This window comes from Eleginops maclovinus, chromosome 8, assembly GCF_036324505.1.
Source record: "Eleginops maclovinus isolate JMC-PN-2008 ecotype Puerto Natales chromosome 8, JC_Emac_rtc_rv5, whole genome shotgun sequence".
Lineage (NCBI taxonomy): Eukaryota > Metazoa > Chordata > Actinopteri > Perciformes > Eleginopidae > Eleginops > Eleginops maclovinus.
In genome coordinates, this window is record NC_086356.1 from 19,374,710 (window position 1) to 19,398,100 (window position 23,391).

Here is a 23,391-nt window from a genome sequence, read left to right on the forward strand (position 1 = left end):
AAACTTAAGACTCTGATTAATAACCACAAATACATAAATATCCTTCATTTACAACATTTTCGTTTGCATTCAATTTATTAACTTGCTGTAACTTCATGAGTTGTGTTTCTTTATATACAGTATATATTTCATATGATGTAATATGTTATATATATGTATCCCTTTGTTTAATCTACTCTATGTTTAGATAACACATCGATTTTACTTTCTTTATAATATCATCTTTTTAAACATATTTAATAAGCATTGTCAAACATTACTCTCTAAAAGTAAAACAACCAGCCAAATAATCACATTCCATTCAGAGGAACTGCATGTAAAGTTACGTAAATATAGGGTTTACATCTCAAAACACGTGTAACATGAATTTTATATCATAGTTAATTATATTAAATTGAAAGTTATGTTTTATGATCTCATTCAATTCAAATAATTACATTTGATTGTATGTTTTTACAAATACGTGTGGTAAACTTTCTGACAATTTACCTTGTGATTTTTTTGTTCATTCAGGGACGATGCTCTTTGATCCATGATCTGATTGGTCTGTTAAATAACTTTATCCCGCCTACCTTCTATTCGATTGGCCAATACAAAAAGTGAACCTCTATAATCCTCCTCCCATTGGCTGGGGAATTGCGTCTGTATCGTTACGCACCAAAAACACCGCCCCCTAGCAAAAAGCTAGTGTGCGGCTTTCACTAACTGTGACACAGGAGTGTCCTTTCCTGCTGGCTCCTTGAATGCTCACGGTATGTACCTGTGTGAGGGATTATGTTGTTAGTTACCGCTGGTTAGCTGTACAGAGAGCCGGTGGAGCCTCCGATGTGTCAGTTTAAAAGCACCACAGCCCACGGTGTCTGGTTGACCGGATCATGATGCTGTGATGTGAAGTGACAGATGAGGCTGAGCTAGGCTAGCCTAAATGCTAGCTAACATTTGCATTCTTGCTTGTGAGATTGCAGGCTTTTGCTTTTTTAACTTGTCATTAGCAATTTAGATAAAACAAATCACAGACTTGCTGTGTATTTGAAGTGTTATTTGAATAAAGTGGTGGCTGTATTGATTTCTGGTCTCAGCTGCCTGTATGCTACCTAGCTTCATGTATTTTTCAGCTACTGTAGCAACCTCTCTGTTGATTTAGCTTTCTTTATTTCTCATTGCAAACCTCCTCTTTTTAAAATTATGATAGTGAATTTTATTCATTTTCAACCTCTTAATAGTTTTTTTAATTGTAATTTATAGTTGCAAAATGTGTTTTATTGTCTATTTTACATTGATATAGTGTGTTCTGTTTTAATATTGCTTTGTGAAGCACTCTGAGGCTGCATGATTCTTATGGAAGGTGCTATATAAAAGAAGCAGAAGCCTATTTTCTTATTGTATTTGTCGGTTTTGCACCAAATAGAGAAAGAAAAGCCAACCAGTCTGTCATGTTTAACACCTGGTGTTTTTCATGTGCAGCAGGTGTGGGGCACGCTGGTCAACTGTCTGCATACCAGACAGTAGATAGCTAGGTAGCTGGCAGACTGACAAGTTGTTCTGTTGCTTTACAGATAATGCAACGTGTATTTCCCCAGCTTTAATCATGGACTTTTGCATGTTGATTATGTGTCTAGAGTGTTTTGCCGTGGAGTCAATAGTAAAGGTCTTGTGATGATAAACTGTCTTTTGATGACTTGTCTTAAGCTCTGAACTGTAAGGAGGAAACTGAAACAACCCAATCATTTCCATAATTCACTTCTTATCTATTAAAGGGTAATAAATCTACAATCGCACATTGGACCAGTGTGGAGCCATAGCTCGGGGAGTGGATGAGGACAGCCGGTTCATCAGCAAGCCCTGAGCTGGCTGATCTCAGAACAGAGACGACACCTCTTTTAGGGAGAATTTGAAGGAGTCTGGGATAGCTGTGCCGTAAAGGCATTTACATTTCTAAGATGTCATGCAAACGAGCAGACGGGATGTCCATCGCTCAGGCGTTGGCCATGACTGTAGCAGAGATACCCGTGTTTCTCTATTCCACATTTGGGCAGGTAAACCACCACTTCCACAGTTGCATAATGTAAACACAGCACTATTCAGAATCTTTTTGCAACTAAAACTCCAGTAACAATGGCTGAATTAATGTTTTGTAGAGTCCTTTATATCAACACCTTATGTTTTTCTCTTCTGCTTTCAGTCCATATTTTCTCAGCTAAGGCTTACCCCGAGCTTGAAGAAGGTGCTGTTTGCTACGGCGCTGGGCAGTGTCGCTTTGGCTCTTACCGCACATCAGCTGAAAAGGCGGGGGAGAAAAAGGAAGCAGGTAACACAAGGGAAAGATGGCCAGAAGACAGTGGGAATACCTGAAGCGCTGATGAAGACAGGAAGACCCTCGTCATTAAAGAGAGGTTTGCATGACTCAGCGTTTGGACCAAGAGTCATTTTAGAAGTTTTGAAAAAATGCTTTGTGGTCACTGTATCAACATCTATTGAGAATGTTTTTCTCTCCACAGGCCAATTTACTGGCCGACAGATGATGAGTCCTGGCAATCGGAGCAACGACACCATGAGTGGAATTTCTTCCCTGGGCCCCAGCAAACACTCAAGCTCCTCACACAGCCTGGCATCTGTAAGTTTAACCAGTTACAACATATTTGTTAAATTTTGCTGACAATTTTCCCCTTTTTCTAAATATTTCTAATATGCTTTTTATCTGTTTGTGTGCTTCTGTCATAGACGCGAGTCCCAAGCTCTCCAAATCAGTCTGCCAATCCGCCCATCCCCTGGGAAGCGGAGCCAGTGGTGGAAGAGTCGGGAGCAATGGAGGATGCAAATGCAGAGAATCTCTATATAATGGGTAGCTATTTACAAAATTGCTCCATTTCACCTCGTAGTATTAATAAGTTACTTCTTTTTTTGGTGACTAGGGTAAAAAACAAATGCTGCATTGGCACTAGGAGGGACAATTTTTTAAATGTGCAGTTGGTTTAGATGACTTGGAACATTTGCATATTTTCAAAGTTTCAAGGTTTTATTGGTCATATGCACAGCATATACAACGTATATGTTGGCAATGAAAATCTTATATCCCATGCTCCTCCAACAACTCAACATACATGGTGCAAAAAAGACAAACAAAATAGTGTAAAAAGAGAGAAGAATATTTACAATAACAACACTAAAGATTTGAGGATGTGAAATATATACATATGTGGAATACATTGAGAGTATTGAAATACTTTACACTGTTGAATGAGGAGGTATGGACAGATGCATATATTACGTATAAACAGATATGTATGGCAGATATGTATAATATATATATGTGTACTATAAAAAGATGTGAGTAGACATTCACAGAGCTCAGGAGTTCAGCAGTCTTATAGCCTGTGGTATAAAACTGTCTCTGAGTCTGGTGGTCTTGGTCCGGATGCTGCGGTACCGTCTGCCAGACGGCAGCAGACAGAACAGATTGTTGCTGGGGTGATGGGGGTCCTTTAATATCCTACCGGCCTTCTTCCTACACCGCTGGGTGTAGAGGTCCTCCATGGATGGCAGCTCCGTCCTGGTGATGTGCTGAGCAGTTTTCACCACCCTCTGTAGAGTCTTACGGTTGAGGGCGGTGCAACTGCCATACCAGGCGGTGATGCAGCCAGTCAGGATACTCTCGATGGTGCACCTATAGAAGTTGCAGAGTATCCTGGAGTCCATGTTGAACTTCTGCAGCCTGCGGAGGAAGAAGAGCCGCTGTCGAGCCGTCTTGGATATGACCCTGGTGTGATGTGTCCATGTCAGGTCCTCACTGATGTTTACCCCGAGGAACCTGAAGCTGCTGACTCTCTCCACAGGAGTCCCGTCGATGGTGATGGGTGTGTGTGCCTCTCTCTGCCTCTTCCTGTAGTCCACAATCAGCTCCTTTGTTTTGCTGACGTTGAGATGGAGGTTGTTGTCCTGGCACCAAGATGTCAGGGCTCTGACCTCCGCTCTGTACGCCGTCTCGTCGCCGTCTGTGATCAGGCTGATGATGGTCGTGTCGTCAGCAAACTTGATGATGGTGTTGGAGCTGTGTGTGGCCACGCAGTCGTGCGTGAACAGAGAGTAGAGGAGAGGGCTGAGCACACAACCCTGAGGGGCTCCAGTGTTGAGGGTCAAGGTGGAGGATGTGATGTTCCCCATCCGCACTGCCTGGGATCTGCCCGTCAGGAAGCTCAGGATCCAGTCACAGAGGACGCTGTTGAGCCCAAGGTCCCTGGGCTTAATGATGAGCTTGGAGGGCACAATGGTGTTGAATGCTGAACTGTAGTCAATGAACAGCATTCTCACATAAGTGTTCCTCTGGTCCAGGTGGGAGAGGGCAGTGAAGAGGGTGAGGGAGATGGCATCATCCGTGGACCTGTTTGCTCTGTAGGCAAACTGCAGGGGGTCCAGTGAGTCAGGGAGGGAGGAGGTGATACAAGTTTTGACTAACCGCTCAAAGCACTTCATGATGATGGAGGTGAGTGCAACTGGGCGGTAGTCATTGAGGCAGATGGGTTTTGTCTTTTTGGGGACAGGGACAATGATGGACTCTTTAAAACATGTGGGGACTACAGACTGGAGCAGTGACCTATTGAAAATGTCTGTGAACACATCTGCCAGCTGAACTGCACACACCTTGAGAGCACGGCCAGGGATGCCATCAGGTCCAGGAGCCCTGTGTGTGTTGATCCTTTTCAGAGATGTACACACATCTGCACTGGTTAAAACCAGTGAGCAGGGATCCTGGGCCTTCTGTGCCTCAACAGCCGGGGGCCTCTCAAAGCGTGCATAAAATGTGTTCAGTTCATCTGGGAGAGATGCAGACACTTCCTCAGCACCACTCGTTGTCCTTTTGTAGTCTGTTATTGTTTTTAGTCCAGACCACATACTTCTGGCGTTGGAGCCCTTGTAGTTCGACTCCACCTTGTCCCTGTATTGTCTTTTCGCACTGCTAATAGCTCTCCGGAGTGCATACCTGGAATTCCTGTACTCATCCAAATCACCGCCGCTGTGCGCGATGGCCCGTAATTTAAGTTTAGCTCGGACCTCGCCGTTTATCCAGGGCTTCTCATTTGGGAATGTCCGTACAGTAATCGGCGGTACGACGTCATCAATGCATTTGCCGATGTAGCAAATGACCGCGTCAGTGTGTGTGTTTATATCGTCTTCCTTTCACACACTTGAGTATAATGTTAGTCTTTTTTGATGTGGTCTTAATCTGACAATAGTGATAATTTAACACAGCTTTCCCACAAATGAATAGAATGCAGCATTACATTTCTGCTGTTGTTGATGTAGAACAAGTCAAGAAAATCTAGGGTCTAATCGGGTTATTGTTGGCCTCTTGGAGCCATAGTGCTGTGGGTTGGTATTTGGATAAGCCTGCATGAAGAGTTTGAATTCTTTGCTCTTCACAATGTACAAACTCGGTTCAATTGAATCTGAAATTAGCTGCATTTTTCACTCCAAACTCTGTAACTATTTCTGTGCCACTTGCAGTGATTTTTACCTCAAACCTTTATTTTCAAGCTCGCAAATAAACAGTTTGCTAATGTGTTATCACTCTTTTGCTTGAAGGGATGGAGCTGTTTGAGGAAGCTCTACGAAAGTGGGAGCAGGCCCTGAATATCCGCCATCAACCCAGCTCGTCCTCCAGCAACAACAGCCTCGCTCTGCAGGGGGCCGCATGTGGAGAGCTTCCTATGGTAACCAAGCTAACACTTATTACCAACATAGACTGCCTGAAACTTTTCTACATGGTTGAATTACTTTCCCGCATACAGACCAGTATTTTATAGTTTAGTTGGGATTTCACCTGCTGTACTCATAATAGTGTTTGTGACGCAGCACCAATGCAGAAATTAAACTGACCATGGACTAAAGCCACTTTTTACATACAAATACAGAATGTTATATGCTTTATTCCCTTTTTATTACAGGATGAATCCCGTAATAACGTGTTTGCGGAGAAGTTAGAGACACTTCTGCACAGGGCGTACCACCTACAGGAGGATTTCGGCAGCAGTATCCCGACAGACAGCGTGCTGGCAGATTTCGGTAAGAGTCATGTTGGTCTCGTATATGACAAGCAACAATGTCTTTAATCAAGGGGAACACATTTGGATTACAGGCTTGTGAAGAATAACAGAGTTTTAATGAAAAAAATAACGTGTTCCCATAGGATTGATGCGGTCCTGGTGTGTATCAGTAGGAACAGTGTGTGGTTTTACATTGGGGATACACTCTTCATATTTCTGTTTTGACCTGTGTTTCGATTCTTGCCCTATCAGTCAGAGTTTGTGGTGTTCCTTTGGCAGAGAGTGAAGGAACTCTTATCTTGCCTCAAGTGGAGAGTTTCCACAGACTGCAGGATGATGATGCCACTACTGTTACCTCTGACGACTCCTTCTTCTCGGCTGCAGAGGTCAGTTCTCAAATAACTGGAGTAGATTCAGACAGAGATTTGTCCTTATGTTTGGACCAAACTTATTCACATCCTGTTTTTTTTCTGTCCAGCTGTTTGATGCCATGTCTCTAGAAGGCGTCTACCAGCCCCTGAGGCCTGCAGCTCTCTATGAAGAAGCCTTGTGTCTGGTGCGGGAGGGCAAAGTGCCCTATAGGTCCCGGAGGTAACTTCCGTGTAACATCCACCTGAATACTGCATCAAAAGCTGTATAAAATCATGTTTTATACTAGTGGATTAAATGTTTCATTCACACTATCACTTATTCTGCACTTTTAAATAAAATATCCACTGCACATACCTACCCTGACCACACAGAAAGTTAGCTGGTGAAGAACATAATGGAACATTTAGCAGCTTAACACCCAGATACTTCCCTGAGCAGCTGGCCAAAACAGAGCTAAAGAGGAGTCATGAACCCTACAAACATCAACTAGCCAACACATCTAAACATGGGAACATATCACTGCGTATCACACACACACACACACACACACACACACACACACACACACACACACACACACACACACACACACACACACACACATTCCTTATTTACATTCTCTGTATACATGTCAGTCTTTGGTCTTCGTAACGTTATTTCAGCAATCAAAAGAGGAAGAAAAAGTCTTCAACACAGTCAAATACGACTTCATCATCTGTATTCTAGATTCTCTGCTTACACATTTGCCCTTTCAACCTTATAAAACAGGTTTTAATTGAGCTTACGTCTCTTTGTCTATGTCTGCCTTTTCTTCCCCAGGACTGAATTACTTGAATGTTTTGGGGACCAAGACTTCCTTGCCAAGCTCCAATGTGTGCGCCAAGCATTCCAGGTCTGTTTCAGTTCCTAAACCCTACCCATGTTGCACGGATCATTGTCTTTGTTTGGATTATTGCAATCATTGTCATAATCCCCACCCCTTTTGTTCAGCCTTTTTAACCCATTTCTAAAAGTTGGTCCTTCTCCAACTACTGCTCTGTTGCACTGCTAGTGCTCCCAATCAATGTGGTTCTAAATGAGCTTCACAAGCTAGGTTAGCCTTAGCATTCTTTAGTTCCTGTTCTAATGTAGATTGCTTTGTCTTTTCTGTCTTTTTTTTTGCTGGATTCCCCATCTATGATCTCATACACAATGTAAAACACCTTAGTAGAAACCTTGTAGACAGACTCCAGCATACCTGAGTTTGTAAATATGCAACCATCTTAGCACCCACAGGCAGGTAGTCAGGTTTCTCCCATCTGTTGACAAAAGCTTTGGCAAGGTAAAAAAGATATATACAAAGAAAACATAAACGCATGATACTTTTTTCTTTACAACTTTTGATTTTAAGTCTCAGGACAAAAAAACACTTACAAGCATTAACAATTGCAGAGCTGAAGTTGAAGCAAGCATTTATATCTGTTGGAGGTGGAGCTGTTAACTACAGCAAATTCCATGTATTACACTTAAAAATAAGTCAGAGATATGTAGAACTCAGATATCTATTGTATAAATAGACCGATGTATAGAAATGACCCCAGAAAATAAACAGATGACGCTTTTATTTCCAGTTCCTGTTGTTGGATGAAACTCACCGCACATTCTTCATGGAGACCGGCAAGCAAATGATTGCAGGGTTAATGGTGAAGGCAAACAAGGTAAAAAGACTACTCCTTTACATCTTCATGTATTAAACGGGCAATCTTCTACTTCTGTGGACATATTTGCACACCAATAAGTGCGTGTGTTGTTTGTTGCGTTAACACAGAGTCCCAAAGGCTTCCTGGAGAGCTACGAGGACATGCTGCTCTACACAAAGAGAGAGGGAACATGGCCCGTCACCAAGATGGAGCTGGAGGGTCGGGGGGTGAGTAATCCCTTCATTTATCTCAGTGTGCATTGATTAGTTTACTCAGGGATACTTTGTACAGGGTTTATGTAAACTGGCTAACCTGAATCAAACTTTAACTGAAGATCAGCCAGCAGTGAGATCACTCTGCACTTTACCCAGGGTAAAGCTCATGTTAGAGTCTGGCCGCTGGTATCCAACCCAACTTGAACATTCTTTTTTTTGCACAATATTTTCTGGCTAGCAAAGATGGATTGATTTAAGAGAGTGAATCTCTACTGTTTTGGTACATTTTCTTTTACATCGATCATACAGATAACCATTTTTAAAGAAGACATATTAGTAGGAATTATTTGAAAAAGCATAATAGGACCTTTTTAAACAAGAGAAGCAATGCATGAGAAGTCATGCATAAAGGGTGTTCAGTTCAGGTTAAAATTGTGGTTAAAATCTTTGATAAAACATTCAGGATTTCTTTAAACAGGGTAGACTTATTTATGTATATTATGTAACTGTATATAATATATATATACAGTGGGGCAAAAAAGTATTTAGTCAGCCACCAATTGTGCAAGTTCTCCCATTTAAAAAGATGAGAGGCCTGTCATTTTTATCATAGGTATACCTCAACTATGAGAGACAAAATGAGAAAAAAAAATCCAGGAAATCACATTGTAGGATTTTTAAAGAATTAATTTTCAAATTATTGTGGAAAATAAGTATTTGGTCAATAACAAAAGTTCATCTCAATACTTTGTTATATACCCTTTGTTGGCAATGACAGAGGTCAAACGTTTTCTGTAAGTCTTCACAAGGTTTATTACACCCTGTTGCTGGTATTTTGGCCCATTCCTCCATGCAGATCTCCTCTAAAGCAGTGATGTTTTGGGGCTGTCGCTGGGCAACACAGACTTTCAACTCCCTCCAAAGATTTTCTATGGGGTTGAGATCTGGAGACTGGCTAGGCCACTCCAGGACCTTGAAATGCTTCTTACGAAGCCACTCCTTCATTGCCCTGGCGGTGTGTTTGGGATCATTGTCATGCTGAAAGACCCAGCCACGCTTCATCTTCAGTGCCCTTGCTGATGGAAGGAGGTTTTCACTCAAAATCTCACGATACATGGCCCCATTCATTCTTTCCTTTACACGGATCAGTCGTCCTGGTCCCTTTGCAGAAAAACAGCCCCAAAGCATGATGTTTCCCCCCCCATGCTTCACAGTAGGTATGGTGTTCTTTGGATGCAACTCTGCATTCTTTCTCCTCCAAACACGATGAGTTGAGTTTTTACCAAAAAGTTCTATTTTGGTTTCATCTGACCATATGACATTCTCCCAATCCTCTTCTGGATCCAAATGCCCTCTAGCAAACTTCAGACGGGCCTAGACATGTACTGGCTTAAGCAGGGGGACACGTCTGGAACTGCAGGATTTAAGTCCCTGGCGGCGTAGTGTGTTACTGATGGTAGCCTCTGTTACTTTGGTCCCAGCTCTCTGCAGGTCATTCACTAGGTCCCCCCGTGTGGTTCTGGGATTTTTGCTCACCGTTCTTGTGATCATTTTGACCCCACGGGGTGAGATCTTGCGTGGAGCCCCAGATCGAGAGAGATTAGCAGTGGTCTTGTATGTCTTCCATTTTCTAATAATTGCTCCCACAGTTGATTTCTTCACACCAAGCTGCTTACCTATTGCAGATTCAGTTTTCCCAGCCTGGTGCAGGTCTACAATTTTGTCTCTGGTCTCCTTTGACAGCTCTTTGGTCTTGGCCATAGTGGAGTTTGGAGTATGACTGTTTGAGGTTGTGGACAGGTGTCTTTTATACTGATAACGAGTTCAAAAAGGTGCCATTAATACAGGTAACGAGTGGAGGACAGAGGAGCCTCTTAAAGAAGAAGTTACAGGTCTGTGAGAGCCAGAAATCTTGCTTGTTTGTAGGTGACCAAATACTTATTTTACCGAGGAATTTATAATTAATTCTTTAAAAATCCTACAATGTGATTTCCTGGATTTTTTTTTCTCATTTTGTCTCTCATAGTTGAAGTGTACCTATGATGAAAATGACAGGCCTCTCTCATCTTTTTAAATAGGAGAACTTGCACAATTGGTGGCTGACTAAATACTTTTTTGCCCCACTGTATATAGTAAGGCTGATTTGATTTTAAGAGCAAACAATTAACACAATGTCCTGATGTTGGTCTCTGCAGGTGGTGTGTATGAACTTTTTCGACATCGTGCTGGATTTCATCCTGATGGACGCATTTGAAGACCTGGAGAGCCCCCCCTCCTCTGTGGTGGCTGTGTTGAGGAACCGCTGGCTCTCTGACAGCTTTAAAGAAACGGTTAATTTAAACAGACACACACACACACACACACACACACACACACACACACACACACACACACACACACACACCAATTCCTTGCTTATGCCACCAGTTAATTCAAGTCACTCAAGTAACATAAATGTCGTTTTGCATTAGGCTCTAGCAACTGCTTGTTGGTCTGTACTGAAAGCAAAGAGGCGTCTTCTAATGGTGAGTTTGAGTTTATTTCAAGATAGTTTCATGTTTTAATGCATACCTGTTTCTTTCACTTTAAAAGTTGAGTATCTTGTCCTGCTCTCCATAGGTTCCCGATGGTTTTATCTCCCACTTCTATGCCATATCAGAACACGTGAGCCCAGTTTTAGCGTTTGGGTTTTTGGGACCGAGGCAACACCTAAGTGAAGTGTGCACTATTTTCAAGGTGAGAGACAACTAAGAAGAAGTTTACACTTTCACACAATTTTGGATAGCAAGTGCAAATCTTTATAAGAGCACAGTATTGTACTTCTATAAAGTCTCATTTTTTGATTACAAGCTTAGGTATTAAACAGAAGTTTTCATAGGCTAGGTGAGAACAATGAAAACTTAACTAAACTATATATCTAAAATCAGTTGGGTCTTTAAAGTCGAAGAATATTTTTCAGCTTGGACCCTATCTTCCCATGCTTTTTTTTCCTAACTGACTTGTGAGGGCAACCACTCTTTTGAAACGAAGTTTAAAAGTGAGTCTCAACATGTATTTGGTATTTCTCCTTGCCTCTGCAGCAACAAATCGTGCAGTACCTGAAGGACATGTTTGATCACGACAAGGTCCGCTTCACCTCCGCTCAGTGTCTGGCCGAGGACCTCCTGAACCTTTCCCACCGCCGGAGTGAGATTTTACTGGGGTACCTAGGAATAAACAGCCTTGTGGAGCTTAATGGGGCCCTGCCCAGAGACACGGAGGAGTCTTCAGGGCCCAACTGTGAAAACTAAGTGCTTCACCGGGCTCATGCAGGCCGGATAGGGAATGGCATAAACTCGCAGCTCATTCTGTCATCAAGGATTAATCATTGTCCTGTGATAAACCAGCATCATTCTTTCATCTGTGCTCATCAAACCCACCTTAATGTGAGAGGATGTATCTCACATAGACAGATCACTAGTACTGATGAGGGTGAGCTGTTGGATAACATGATTCCCTCCTTACCAGCTGCTGTGTTGCGTTTCAAGATGTACTTAAGTAATGTCAGTTGTCTGAGGACGTGTCTTTGCCTTGTTTGGGGACATGGATACTTCCTGTAAACACCAGAATGAAGCGCTCCCAACACGTGAAGAGCAAGGGCTTTTGCTAAATGACTCCACATGGGTCGAGTCTCCACGGAGAACCAGTGGTTGCTTTTAGACGTTCCATACATCTGACTAGTGGGATATCATGGTCGTCTTTTTTTTTTAAAGAATTGCCGTGAGAGTCTGTCCGCAAATGTGTTTTCTATATTAAAGGTGGAAGGATGTTTGTTAAAAGCCTGATAAATCCTGACTACATTTACATGCACAACATATTAATTTCTTTTGCCCTTATTCATTAAAAGACAACATTCCTGGAAAGCTGTTACAAGGCTAAAGAAAAGGAGTATTCCCATTTACACTCAGCTGTCTAATAAGGATTATTACAACGTTTTCAATTGATGGCAGCCTCCGTCTTTCAATCCTTCAACCACCTTCTTGAAAGGGAAGGCTTTTTGTTTATTTGCGCATATTCAGAAAAACCTGTTGGTATGTAAGGATTTCATCATGTTTAAAAGTAGGTGAGTTTCTTTTATCCATCCAGGAATGTAGGTTCTGTAACCTGAATATCGACATTTCCCAATAATTTGTGGAGAAAATCTACATTCAAATTAAGTCCTAATTGCATTTACATGACCCTTATCCAATTGGGAATATTATTGTGCATGTAAACGTTGTCACGGATAGTCCTTGAATCCCTCTTTAAAAATAAATATCTATTCCAATTTGGTTTCATCTAGCAGGCTAAGATGTCACATATCCCAGAGACTGTTACATGTAAAAGTACATCATGTAAAAATAATTAAGGGCATTAACGTGTTCCCTAAGTTGAATTATCCCAAAGTGTTATTGTGACCCCAGATCAAAGCTGTCTTCTAATGCAATTGGACATATAAATACAAAAGGTTTTGTAAAGTGTTACCCTCAGATTTGACCTGGCAACAGATGAATAGTTGTTAATGTTGACGTGCCACAGAGGGGTTAAAAAACTATCCCACAACTAATAACACAATAGCGGGTGTGACAGGACCTCTTTGTTGCCAGAAAGAAAATGTCTCAAACACATCGGTGACCTTAGGAAACAATGAGTAAAATTGTAAATTCAAATCAAAATTCAATAGCTTTATGATTTATTTTCTTAAAATGTTATAATCTAAGTATTTTTTTAATTGATCTCAAATATGTGGGCCTAAAATGTAATTCCCTTTAGGAAGTTATATGAAGATATAAATCAATGTTTTGATTGTGAAATGGCTAACAATAGTTATTCTTGCATAAGGTTGTTCTTCAGATCACTGGATGTGAATAAGATCAGGGGAAGCAGATTATAAACCAATCAGCTGGTTTCACTAGGACTCATTTTCCCAGCAGATATTTTGACTTGTCATAGAGAGGAGAGCACGTAAAACAGTAACTATACCTGTATTTTATTCACATGTGCTATTTAGCCGAGACACAGGATGCATTATATCAAGATGCTGAAACTGAAGAAGTTAAAAGGAAATCAGACATTATTGAATAGCATTTTAAAAGAGGTTATTTAGGCAACTTGCTTGGTGGTTCTCTCCCTTATATTTGTACTATTGACATTAGTGCCTTTCCTTCTGTGACATGTCAAATGGTCCTCCATGAGTACACCTTCAGAGATTTAGGAAAGAAAACACACTCTCCTTGTTGTAATTGATTAAGAACACGTGGGCATTCCCCATCACTATACACGTTTTTAAAATCGACACGCTGTAAATCAATCCGTGCCATGTTGTAGTGTTAGTGAGGCATTAGTTGTTTGTTTCATGAAGAAGCAGGATTTGTGCAGTCAGACTGTAAGCTATAAGTGCACTGATTATAACCCTGACTTTGTTTCCTGTGAACAGAGACACTGAAGGGGCCATAAGATGCCAACATGGGTAACTCCACTCCTGCAACAGCAGATATGTGTTATGCAGATTAAATTGTTTGTTTAAACCGTCAAATACTAAATGATCTCAATGAAATGTGATTGAAAAGGTTATTTATTGTTATCTGCAGTAAAAGCACAGTATGTATGCTTATGGTTGCCTGCGTGAATGATAAAAGGGAAGACATTCCTGTTGGAAAATATATTAGTTCCACAGATCTTTAATAGTTTACCATACAAATCAGCAAGTCTTTATTGAAAATCATATAAATGTGTGTTTCGTGGTCTTGATAATCCAAATCTTGCTCTTGTTGCAACACCTCTTTGAAATTCAGAGCTCAGAAATGTCACATGGCGCTTTGTGTTGAAGCATTGTGGGATTATATTTGATATAAGGTTTAGTTCCAACTTTATATAGAGCTTTTTAATGAAATTATTTTAGTTCTATGTTCTTGCAAATGTGCAGCTTTGTGTTTTAAGCATTTTGCACTTTATCAGAGAAACAGAAAGATGCAGGAATGTCCAACAACCCTTTTTTCTAATAATCCCTTTGAGAGTTTAACTGTACAAACTGCATTATTTATTGCATCATAGAACTGACATATTATTAAGAGCATAAATGCTTTGTATTAGAAGAAACATCTTTCCCAGAAAACTTGACCATTGAAATGTTTTTTTTTTTCAGCTTACTTTCCAAAGTGCTAATCTTAGTCTCTATCTTTTAAAATGTTTAAATTCTCCTTATTTTATTTTGACTGCGTGTCGTCCAATCCATTCTCCCATGCTTAAGTCCCTCAAATATAATTCATGCAAATGCAATTGCAGAAAGAAAATGCTAATGTTTAGTCTTGTGTTCACATTATGGTCTGCAGAAATTAATACCCTGCATGTTAACAGTGTAGATTCTTTAAAATGCATCAATCACTGTATCCCTGCAAGATTTAGAGCCAGGCTGGTTGTTTTAGAAGCTAATTTATAACCAATTGAACGTCAAAAGTGCAGGCATGGGCTCTCCTTTCGTGTGTATTCATGATTATAGAGTGAAACGAGGATATCAGACGGCCAGAATGTGGAAGTAATATTTTTTTTCTCTTTCAAAATTCACTGCTGTATATGATAAGTGTTGTATTCATGCCTTTTGTCTTTTCTATTGTTAAATTACAATGCCATCACACTGAACTGTAAATTGATTTTGATTATCCTTATTAAATGTTATTTTTTGTTATTAAACAATATGTTTATGATGCCTTTTCCCAACTGATGGCGACTCATTGTATTTTGTGTCTCACGAGAAAATACGATTATTCTCCAGTGATTCACTGTTAGGCCAGTGGAGGGTGCCCGACTCTTTTGTGAATTATTTTCTGAAATCGTTTTATGCAATATCCTTAAATTTGCCAAGGCGCATGTTTATCCAGGGGATCAATCAAAATATACACCCTATTTTAAATACACGTACCAAAAACACATTAAATCTCTAGGAAAATATGCATACATCAGATTTCAAACAGTATGTATTGATCCGATTTGAAACATGCAGGACTTAGTGCGCCCTGTTTGGTCAGTTTGTGTGCTGCTATTCTTGGCTAATTTAATGTGATTTGGAAAAAGCCTGGGTCAGTATCAGTCTCTGCTTTTTACTTTTTCTACTGGCTATTTGCTATTTGTAACTCATGCAGGTGGCATGGGCTTTTTAAGACATTTCCACCATAAATGAATGCACAACAGACCATATTGAAGCATACATATTCAAACGAATTCAGTAAATGAAGAGTTTGACACTATAATGTCCGTCACCCCAGAGTTTAAAAGAAAACTATCCCCTTGATCATGGCTTTATTTTTATTTTTTTAAATAGTCGCCTACTTGCATTACATATAGTAAACTAGTAATCATTGGTTTATTGAAAACATGTATTTTATCAGATGTATATTTTTATTTGTAAAAATCCCTTATAATGAATTTGGGCTGAACATCCCTGATTATGATGTGCAATGAAAACTGTTCCCAATTTGGGATCAATAAAGTATATCTTATCTTATCTTGTCTTATTATTGTCTGTTTGTGGTGTTTGTGATATGCAGACACCACAATTAACCTGCTTAAATAAAGAAAAAATAAAGGCCACTTTTTTTTTTCTACCAATTGTTTGTAATTTAATTTGCTATTTTTGGGTCACTTAATAGAATGATCTGTCAATCAAACTGCATTATGATTACTATAATACAAATGTAAAAATATATATTGATTAAATCAGTAACTTGATAAATATTAGTTTTTTCTGAATGAGTACAGTTCTCTAAAAGTGCTGGACTATAATGTTTTTGGTTCATTCAATAATTCTTCTCTATGGGTAAAGTATCTCCTCTCCGGTGATCTGCGGGGATTGGACGGCGGCTCCTCTGCCGGGGACTCAGAGCTCCGTTCCCGGATTGGTGCGACACGTGTCTGGGGCGTTTTTTCACTTTGCCGGGTTGTGTCCGGGTAAGATGGCGTTGGAAGAGCAGTGCTCGGCACCATCTCAATGGCGGTCCATATCTCTGACACACGTAGAGTTTGCGGAAGGTAAGTAAACTAAACATCTTTCTTTAACTAGTGGGCATGCTAACCACTGTGCGAATTTGTATAATTTTCCATGATTTTCGTGTGTTTATGCGCGCTATTGAATGAACACGGCCGTTGGTGATACTGCCAAATAGTGAGACGGTGAAGAACGTCGAGCACAGCGGGGAATGTAAACCCGGACTGCGAAATTGTGAGACAGCGACGCATGCGCAATCGGAGCTAATGTCCACAATGAAGGCTAGCTAGCCTGTTAGCTGCCCTAATATCGGTTTTGATATATTCCCACAGGATTAGGCGAATATTCCGCGTAGTGTAGGAATTATTTGACACAATTCAAGCATACTAAATGCTAAAATATAATTACTGACTGTGGTTGGAATAATAACCTATTTCTCCCTATATAATTGTAGCCAGTAGTGCGGCTAACGTAGTTAGCTCTTTGGCCTCATACAGATTAGTACGTTAGCTAGCTTTTACCACGTTGCACAGGGATGTTTGAATTAAGCAAATATAATAATGTGGTGTGTTCGTAATCTAAATTGTGGTTTTGCTTTTCAACCACAGCAGCTTCCTACTGCTGAATATTTCAACCATCCGGGTTCACCGAGTGCCTTAAAGTGTCACTCCCACCAGTGTAATTTCACTTTACTGGGGTTTATGATACGCTTTAACATCTCGGAGACGACGCTGAATCTGTCTGCAAAAGTGCAAAGTAGATAATTTACTTTTACCAATCTTTGGGGGAGAGTAGACACATTTGCATAGGTGGGAAAAGTACTTAGATCTTGTACTTGGGTAGAAGTACCAGAATGTAGGAATACTCGGTTACAAGTTAAAGTCCTGCAATCAAAATGTTCCTCAAGTACAAAAGTAAAAACATACTTCAAGTACCAAAAGTAAAAGTAGACATTGTGCAGATTGGTTCATTTCAGAATAATATATATGATATGATGTGTTTTGATGATGATGATGATGATGATTATTATTATATATTATTGCAAAAATGTCCCAGTCTGGGATTAATGAAGTAATTCTTATGTTATAATTATTGATCATTAAAGTGTTCTCAGAGCTGGTAAAGGTGCAGCTAGTTTTAATGGCTTTGTATACTGCAGGGTAGCTGCTGGATTTACTCCAGGTGAACTAAAGTCTGATCTAAAGAGTTGATAATAATTCAAATAATTAATCAACTTTTCAAAAGTAACTAATGGTATTAAATAAATGATGTGAAGCCAAAGTACAATATTAACCTCTGAATAGAAGTCGGGTACAAGTATATAGTAGCTAAATTTAATTTCTCAAGTAAAGTAAAAGTACCTCAAAATTGTACTTAAGTAGAGTACTTGAGTAAATGTACTTTGTTACTTTACACTGCTGCAAATTTGCCTATGAGTGTTTTACAGTATTAAAGTTCATGGTACAAGGGTTTGTCCTAGACTTTAAGGCACTTTTTTGTATACCAGTCAATCCTAAAAGTAAATATGGACCATAATCCTAGATGAAATGCACGATGAAGGGTCTGAAATATTTTGTGTGTTGATATTGCAAATGGAGCTGTTGTGTTGCAGGAAAAATGTCTGACTATTTCCAAAAACGTGTTAGCTATTATATAATCATCTGTTTGTTTGTTTGTTTGTTAAGGTGATCTGACGGGACGCATACTGGCCTACATCAGTCTCTTACCCATAGCAATCCTTGTGGGTTTTGTCACACTCATAGTGTTTAAACGGGAGCTGCACACGGTGAGTTCTGCACATGCACTTTTAGCATCCCTTTTAAACATAGTTTGGTCACACTGTTAATTGTCTCAAAGGAGCCTGAAATATGGTGTCAGGCAGGCCAAACATTTGTAAGAAGTCATGTGGTGAACTTGTTTTTATTTTCTACAGATTTCCTTCTTCGGTGGGCTCATCCTGAATGAAGGGGTGAACTGGGTGCTGAAGCACATTTTCAGAGAGCCGCGCCCATGTGCAGGTGAAGTGAAGAACAAGCTGTTGACTTTTTGTTTATTAGCGTTGGGCAACACTGAAAACCATAAATCAAATGTGAAATGTGTTCAATGTCAAAGAAAACAATCTCTTGTGGCATTCAAAATAATTCAAATACACAATGATATGCAAATATTTTCCAAATGGATTAAATTGTGTCCAAGCTGGATAAAGTAAAATAGTAAGAGACGCACACTTAAGCTTCAACTTGGGTGTTTCCTTTATATGTATTTGTAATCAATGTTGAAAATGTATGTTGTGGTTTTTCTGCAGGAGCTCACACAACGCTGCACACAGAGTATGGGATGCCCTCCAATCATTCCCAGTTTATGTGGTTCTTTGTTGTTTACTTCTTCCTTTTCCTTTATTTAAGGTGAGTTTTGTCTTTGTATTTGGAGAGATTTAAAGGGTCAAAGCTGTGAAAAGTGTAGCAACTTGCTAATATTCATGTCCAAAAACTCATATCTTTGCTTAATTTCGACAATTGAAGAATTTCATTTAGGTTAATAATTAAAAAAAATAATCAAAAAATAAATATGATGTGAGCATGTGTGTATGTATATATATATATATGGTTTATTCCAGCAGGGCATGTATTTGATTATGCCGTTTTTGATTATCACTCGTTAGGTGCGTTCCCCTGGTGGTGGTTCGGTGTGAACTCATGCTGAACTCTTTTTTCCCCAGAATGCATCAAACGAACAATGCTCGATGTGTGGACCTGCTGTGGAGACACATACTCTCCATCATCCTGTTGGGCGTGGCCTTATCAGTCTCATACAGCCGGTAAGGCTGCAACGAATGATTTTAATATCAAGTGAACTAACTATTATTTTCTTGTCTATGATATACAAATATTCCTGATATTTGTTTTGGCTCAAAAAATGTACAAAAACTCATAACAAACTGTAATATATCAATCAGTTAAATGATTAATGGGTTATCCAAATTCATGTTACTTTCTACATTTAGTAAACTTGTTTTTTAAGCTTAAAAAATCTATGTAGCTCGTCAAACTATGGCATTGCTGATCATTTCCAGTAAGGGCAAGTGGAAAATAACTTTATCATTGTTTGTGTGTTACAATTTCACGTGAAAGCAAAATTGTGCTATTTCCTGTGCAAATATATATGCAAGTGTGAAACTATTTAAAGTGCATGCTGCTGGACTTAGTTTAGTTTAACAATCAAGGCACAATTTGTATTTTCCTCAACATTATTTCCCTCTTGCTCCTCCTCAGGGTCTACCTGTTGTATCACTCCTGGAGCCAGGTTTTCTATGGCGGAGTGGCCGGTAGTACAATTGGCATAGTGTGGTTCTTTTTCACACAAGAGGTGCTGACACCATTATTCCCCAAAATAGCAGCCTGGTGAGTAATGCTCTCATTTCTCTCAGCCTCCTTCTTCTGTCACAGGGGAAGACGATCCGTCTGCAGCCTGAATAACTAGATGAAACCGGTCTGTTCATTTGTTCTCTCACAATTTGTAGGCCAATATCAGAGTACTTCCTGGTGCGAGACACAAGCCTGATCCCCAACATCTTATGGTTTGAGTATACAGTGACCAGATCAGAGGCCAGGTAAGATCATTAAAAACACCCGACACCACATCATCACCATCACCACAACCTGCTCACACAAGTTCTGTTAAAAATGTCAAAAGTATTCTACCTATAATGAACATTGAGTATGTATTTGGTTCCATCTGCATGCTTGAATTCCCCAGATATATCATACAAAAATACTGTGAGATTAGTGATCATAAGTGCCCAAAAATCCACTGCAGCTCACCAGACTGTCCAATGGGGGACCGGGGGGAGTTTACAATAATATTTAATGATGCCATGTTTCAAAAAGAGGGAAAAAAGGGCAGGAAATAGCTAATGTACGATAGAAACAGGATAAACACTAGCCAATATGAATACATTGTAGTTACTTTAAAATAATAATGGAAAATATTAAATTGAGACGACAAAGTAACGTTTATTTACATTTGTTAGTAATATTTAATTTATGGGAAGCCTGGTTATGGTTGATCCAGAGAGTGAAAACAGGTTTTATTTCTTGAATAAAAATAAAATAGTATAGTGTCTGCTGTTATTGGCATAATGAATGGTTAATTCAGTCCATAAGCAGTTTGCCGTTAATGCAGAGTACATTGTTAAACATGTTAGCTCTTAGCTTGCAGGCTACAAACTAACCTTGCAAGTTGTGACTGTAGCTGTGTTCCAAATATCAGCTTTTAGTCTAGCGGCCAGCATAGTGATCCCTAAAATGTTGAGGACCCCAAAGTGTTACGAGGGAAATGTATAGTAGGGGTCCCCAGCAAATATAAACTGCTGAATGCTAACTTGCATATGTTGGGCAACTTGCACAATTAGCACAAGTCGCATGAATTAAAATGAATGGCATTAAAGGCTATGTAAAGGAGGTTGAATAAGCTGCATTAGCTTTCTCCACTTTAGACTGGTTAAGTTCACGGGAGGCCCTTTCTGCATCACATTGGGTGGGTATAGTTTGTCCCTGTTAACAAATTCACTGTATGCTGTGATTGATATTAACCTAATTTCTGTCTCTTTATGATTTGACCAGGCTTTGAACATGTTTGAGGCTGTTGCATTTGTTCTGTGACTCAATCCTTTTTTTGTTTTTGATTTCCTGTAGGAACAGACAACGAAAGCTTGGAACAAAACTTCAGTGATGTGCACAGCTCCTCTTGAAACTTGAGTTTAGGACCACACATACAAACACACACTCATGTTCCCATACACAAACAGAATGCTCACTCGACAGAAACACACTGGAGAACCATCCTTTGGACTGACGTGGGTGCGAGGAGAAAAGGGCGGAAAGCGTTTCCAGGCGGCGACAGAGTGCCTGGACCTGGAGTCCGTCCACAAACGCCTCCTTCTTATACAGCTTGCCCCCACAATGCTCCTCAATGCATGCAAGACTGTGCAAGAGGCATACTATTTAATGATAGATTAATATATATATATTTTAACTATAAGCGCACGCTGACAGTAACGGTGTACTGTAAGAGATTCAAGGGGTTCTAAAAAGAAATATTCAAAATGGTGGGCGTCATTGCAGCATGTATTTAGTGATTTCCTTTTTTTTAAATATATATTCGGATGTATAGCAGGTGGGGAGGGGGGTGGCTATGACTAGGTTGGTAGTGTGTGGAATTAACCATTTTTCATTGTTATTTCATAGAAAATGACCAATTACTAAAAATTGGTTAAGATGTAATATAAATGAAAATTTGCACTTTGTGAAATTTACAAGTTAAGAAAACCCCTGACTAACACTAGTTAAATGTTAAGACCCTCCCCCTCTTCTCCCTCCTCAGTCTTTGCTTTGTGTCTATGACTCCAAAGCTGATTTCCTTTGTACTATTGAGCATCGAGGTTTGTGCTTTCTATTCATATCCACGTGTGAGGACTATGAGACTGATTCACAGCGGTTCAGTTCTTTTTCCTTTGTCTGACACTTTTGGACTGAGGTGGAGTTTTGTATCTGACGCCTCGCACACAGTAGCAGCCTGGAAACAGGATTTCCTTTTTTTATTCCGTCAGTTTCTTATCTCGTTTTATTTTTACCTTTCCAAGATTACATTCCATATCACTTAGTGACAAAACATTCATACAGACTGCTGAGGGGATATGTTTTCTTTTTGTATTATTTTTAAAGAAAGGAGTAAAAAAAAAAAGCCTCAGGTCAGTCTTAGCATGTGATCATGCTTAAATCCTCACAGCTCACGGCAGCTAATGTTGACAGCTGTCATGTGGGGACTGAAGCTGATTTAAAACTGTCATATTAGCTCCGCAAAGGGAAGTAGTTCTCTTAGTTTGACTTTTTTGTTTTTCATGTGTAACCTATATCGGGCTGAATAAAAATGTGTTTATGTACAGCAGATGGTTCAAGTCTGGTGCTTTGAAATACAGTTGCATCTTCTCAAATGCTGTTTATCTTTTTAGAGTGTTTGCTGTTGAGCAAATGTGGCACTTTATCAGATTTGCTGATCGTCTACTGGCTGTGTTTTCCTCTGATGTGCATCAGTATCAGTCAGTTTGATGGCAGCGGGCTGTAATCCCATCAGTGTCTCGGTTCTGCTCGATTACCGTCTCTGAAAGTGAGGATGGAGATAAAATAAAGTGATAGAAATAGTGATGGAAAGATTTGCATGAGGCACCTGTCACCACCATTTAGAAATATTACAGCGGTGCAGTAAGCGTTTAACGCACTAACAATTGCTTGCAGAAAGATATCATATATGCAGTAAAACATTAAAATGTTGATTGTAAATTTGAGAACTAAAAAAGGTTTAGCTGAGATTGGTTGGATGCCATACATTTTGAAGGATTTTAGTAATAAATCCAACTATTAAACATTTACATTTTGATCCTGTAACGCAAAAAAAAAAAATCTTGAGGATTAGGGTGGAATTGAGAGGTTAGCCTACACTACATTTTATGAAAACATGTACAAAAAGATGCTAAGACCCATAAAGACTTTGCAAAGAGGGCAAACAACCACAAAAACAACTATTTAAAAACTGACTAACGAGACAAATGGACCGCATGCTAAGCAGAATGACTTCAGAGTGGTCTGTCTCTTCCTCCTAGACCGCCTTTTTGTGCCTGGGGGCGTATTTTGTCTCGCAACCCATCCTGGGTAATGTCATACAAAATCAAAAATATCAATGTCTTTGTACTTCACGTCAGAAAATCACATCTTAAGCAATAGTCCTCAACGAAACAACTAATGTCCTTTCAATATCTGTTCAGCTATTTCTAGAACAGTAAACCGAGCAAAAGTTGACATTGCCACAACGCAAACAAGGCTAAAAAAAATGTAATGTCAGACAAAAAAACATAAATCATTTTCTGCATTTAAAAAAGCACAAAAGGCAGTATTTTGTGCCCAATAGAAATGTGCTGATGTGACAAAATGTGCACAATCCATTTAATCCAAAGCCTACTTATGGAAAATATGCAAAGCATATTTGTTAATATAGCCTTATTTGTCAGAAACACCATTATTTAATAATGC

The 23,391-nt window shown here is 39.6% G+C and overlaps 2 protein-coding genes across 3 annotated transcripts; both read left to right on the forward strand.

Annotated features, from left to right (window-relative positions):
• Positions 1 to 656: 656 nt before the first annotated feature.
• Positions 657 to 15,046, forward strand: miga2 (mitoguardin 2). Of its 2 annotated transcripts, none has more exons than XM_063889262.1 (16): positions 657 to 752; positions 1,758 to 2,036; positions 2,183 to 2,393; positions 2,499 to 2,614; positions 2,722 to 2,842; positions 5,581 to 5,708; positions 5,943 to 6,060; positions 6,294 to 6,427; positions 6,520 to 6,632; positions 7,233 to 7,305; positions 8,024 to 8,110; positions 8,221 to 8,319; positions 10,503 to 10,637; positions 10,779 to 10,832; positions 10,927 to 11,043; positions 11,388 to 15,046. In XM_063889262.1, the coding sequence occupies exons 2-16, from the start codon at positions 1,941 to 1,943 to the stop codon at positions 11,595 to 11,597; spliced, it is 1,812 nt and encodes a 603-aa protein (XP_063745332.1). In that variant the 5' UTR covers positions 657 to 752; positions 1,758 to 1,940; the 3' UTR covers positions 11,598 to 15,046. The 2 variants fall into 2 exon arrangements, with proteins under 2 accessions (XP_063745332.1, XP_063745333.1); XM_063889263.1 differs by having other exon boundaries at positions 6,321 to 6,427.
• A 1,097-nt stretch (positions 15,047 to 16,143) lies between these two features.
• Positions 16,144 to 22,249, forward strand: dolpp1 (dolichyldiphosphatase 1). Its single transcript, XM_063890190.1, has 8 exons — positions 16,144 to 16,350; positions 17,992 to 18,092; positions 18,240 to 18,324; positions 18,612 to 18,711; positions 19,026 to 19,124; positions 19,579 to 19,707; positions 19,827 to 19,916; positions 21,001 to 22,249. Exons 1-8 carry the CDS (start codon positions 16,275 to 16,277, stop codon positions 21,035 to 21,037), a joined length of 717 nt encoding a protein of 238 aa, XP_063746260.1. The 5' UTR covers positions 16,144 to 16,274; the 3' UTR covers positions 21,038 to 22,249.
• The last annotated feature ends 1,142 nt before the right edge of the window (positions 22,250 to 23,391 follow it).

Bases quoted from the DNA above. Each gene is read 5' to 3' on its own strand.
- dolpp1 (XM_063890190.1), top strand. From the start codon at position 16,275: ATGGCGTTGGAAGAGCAGTGCTCGGCACCATCTCAATGGCGGTCCATA. The intron at 18,712-19,025 runs GTGAGTTTTGTC...TTTTTTCCCCAG, and splicing joins TTCCTTTTCCTTTATTTAAG to AATGCATCAAACGAACAATG. The intron at 19,708-19,826 runs GTGAGTAATGCT...CACAATTTGTAG, and splicing joins TTCCCCAAAATAGCAGCCTG to GCCAATATCAGAGTACTTCC.
- miga2 (XM_063889262.1), top strand. From the start codon at position 1,941: ATGTCATGCAAACGAGCAGACGGGATGTCCATCGCTCAGGCGTTGGCC. The intron at 2,615-2,721 runs GTAAGTTTAACC...CTTCTGTCATAG, and splicing joins CCTCACACAGCCTGGCATCT to ACGCGAGTCCCAAGCTCTCC. The intron at 11,044-11,387 runs GTGAGAGACAAC...TTGCCTCTGCAG, and splicing joins AAGTGTGCACTATTTTCAAG to CAACAAATCGTGCAGTACCT.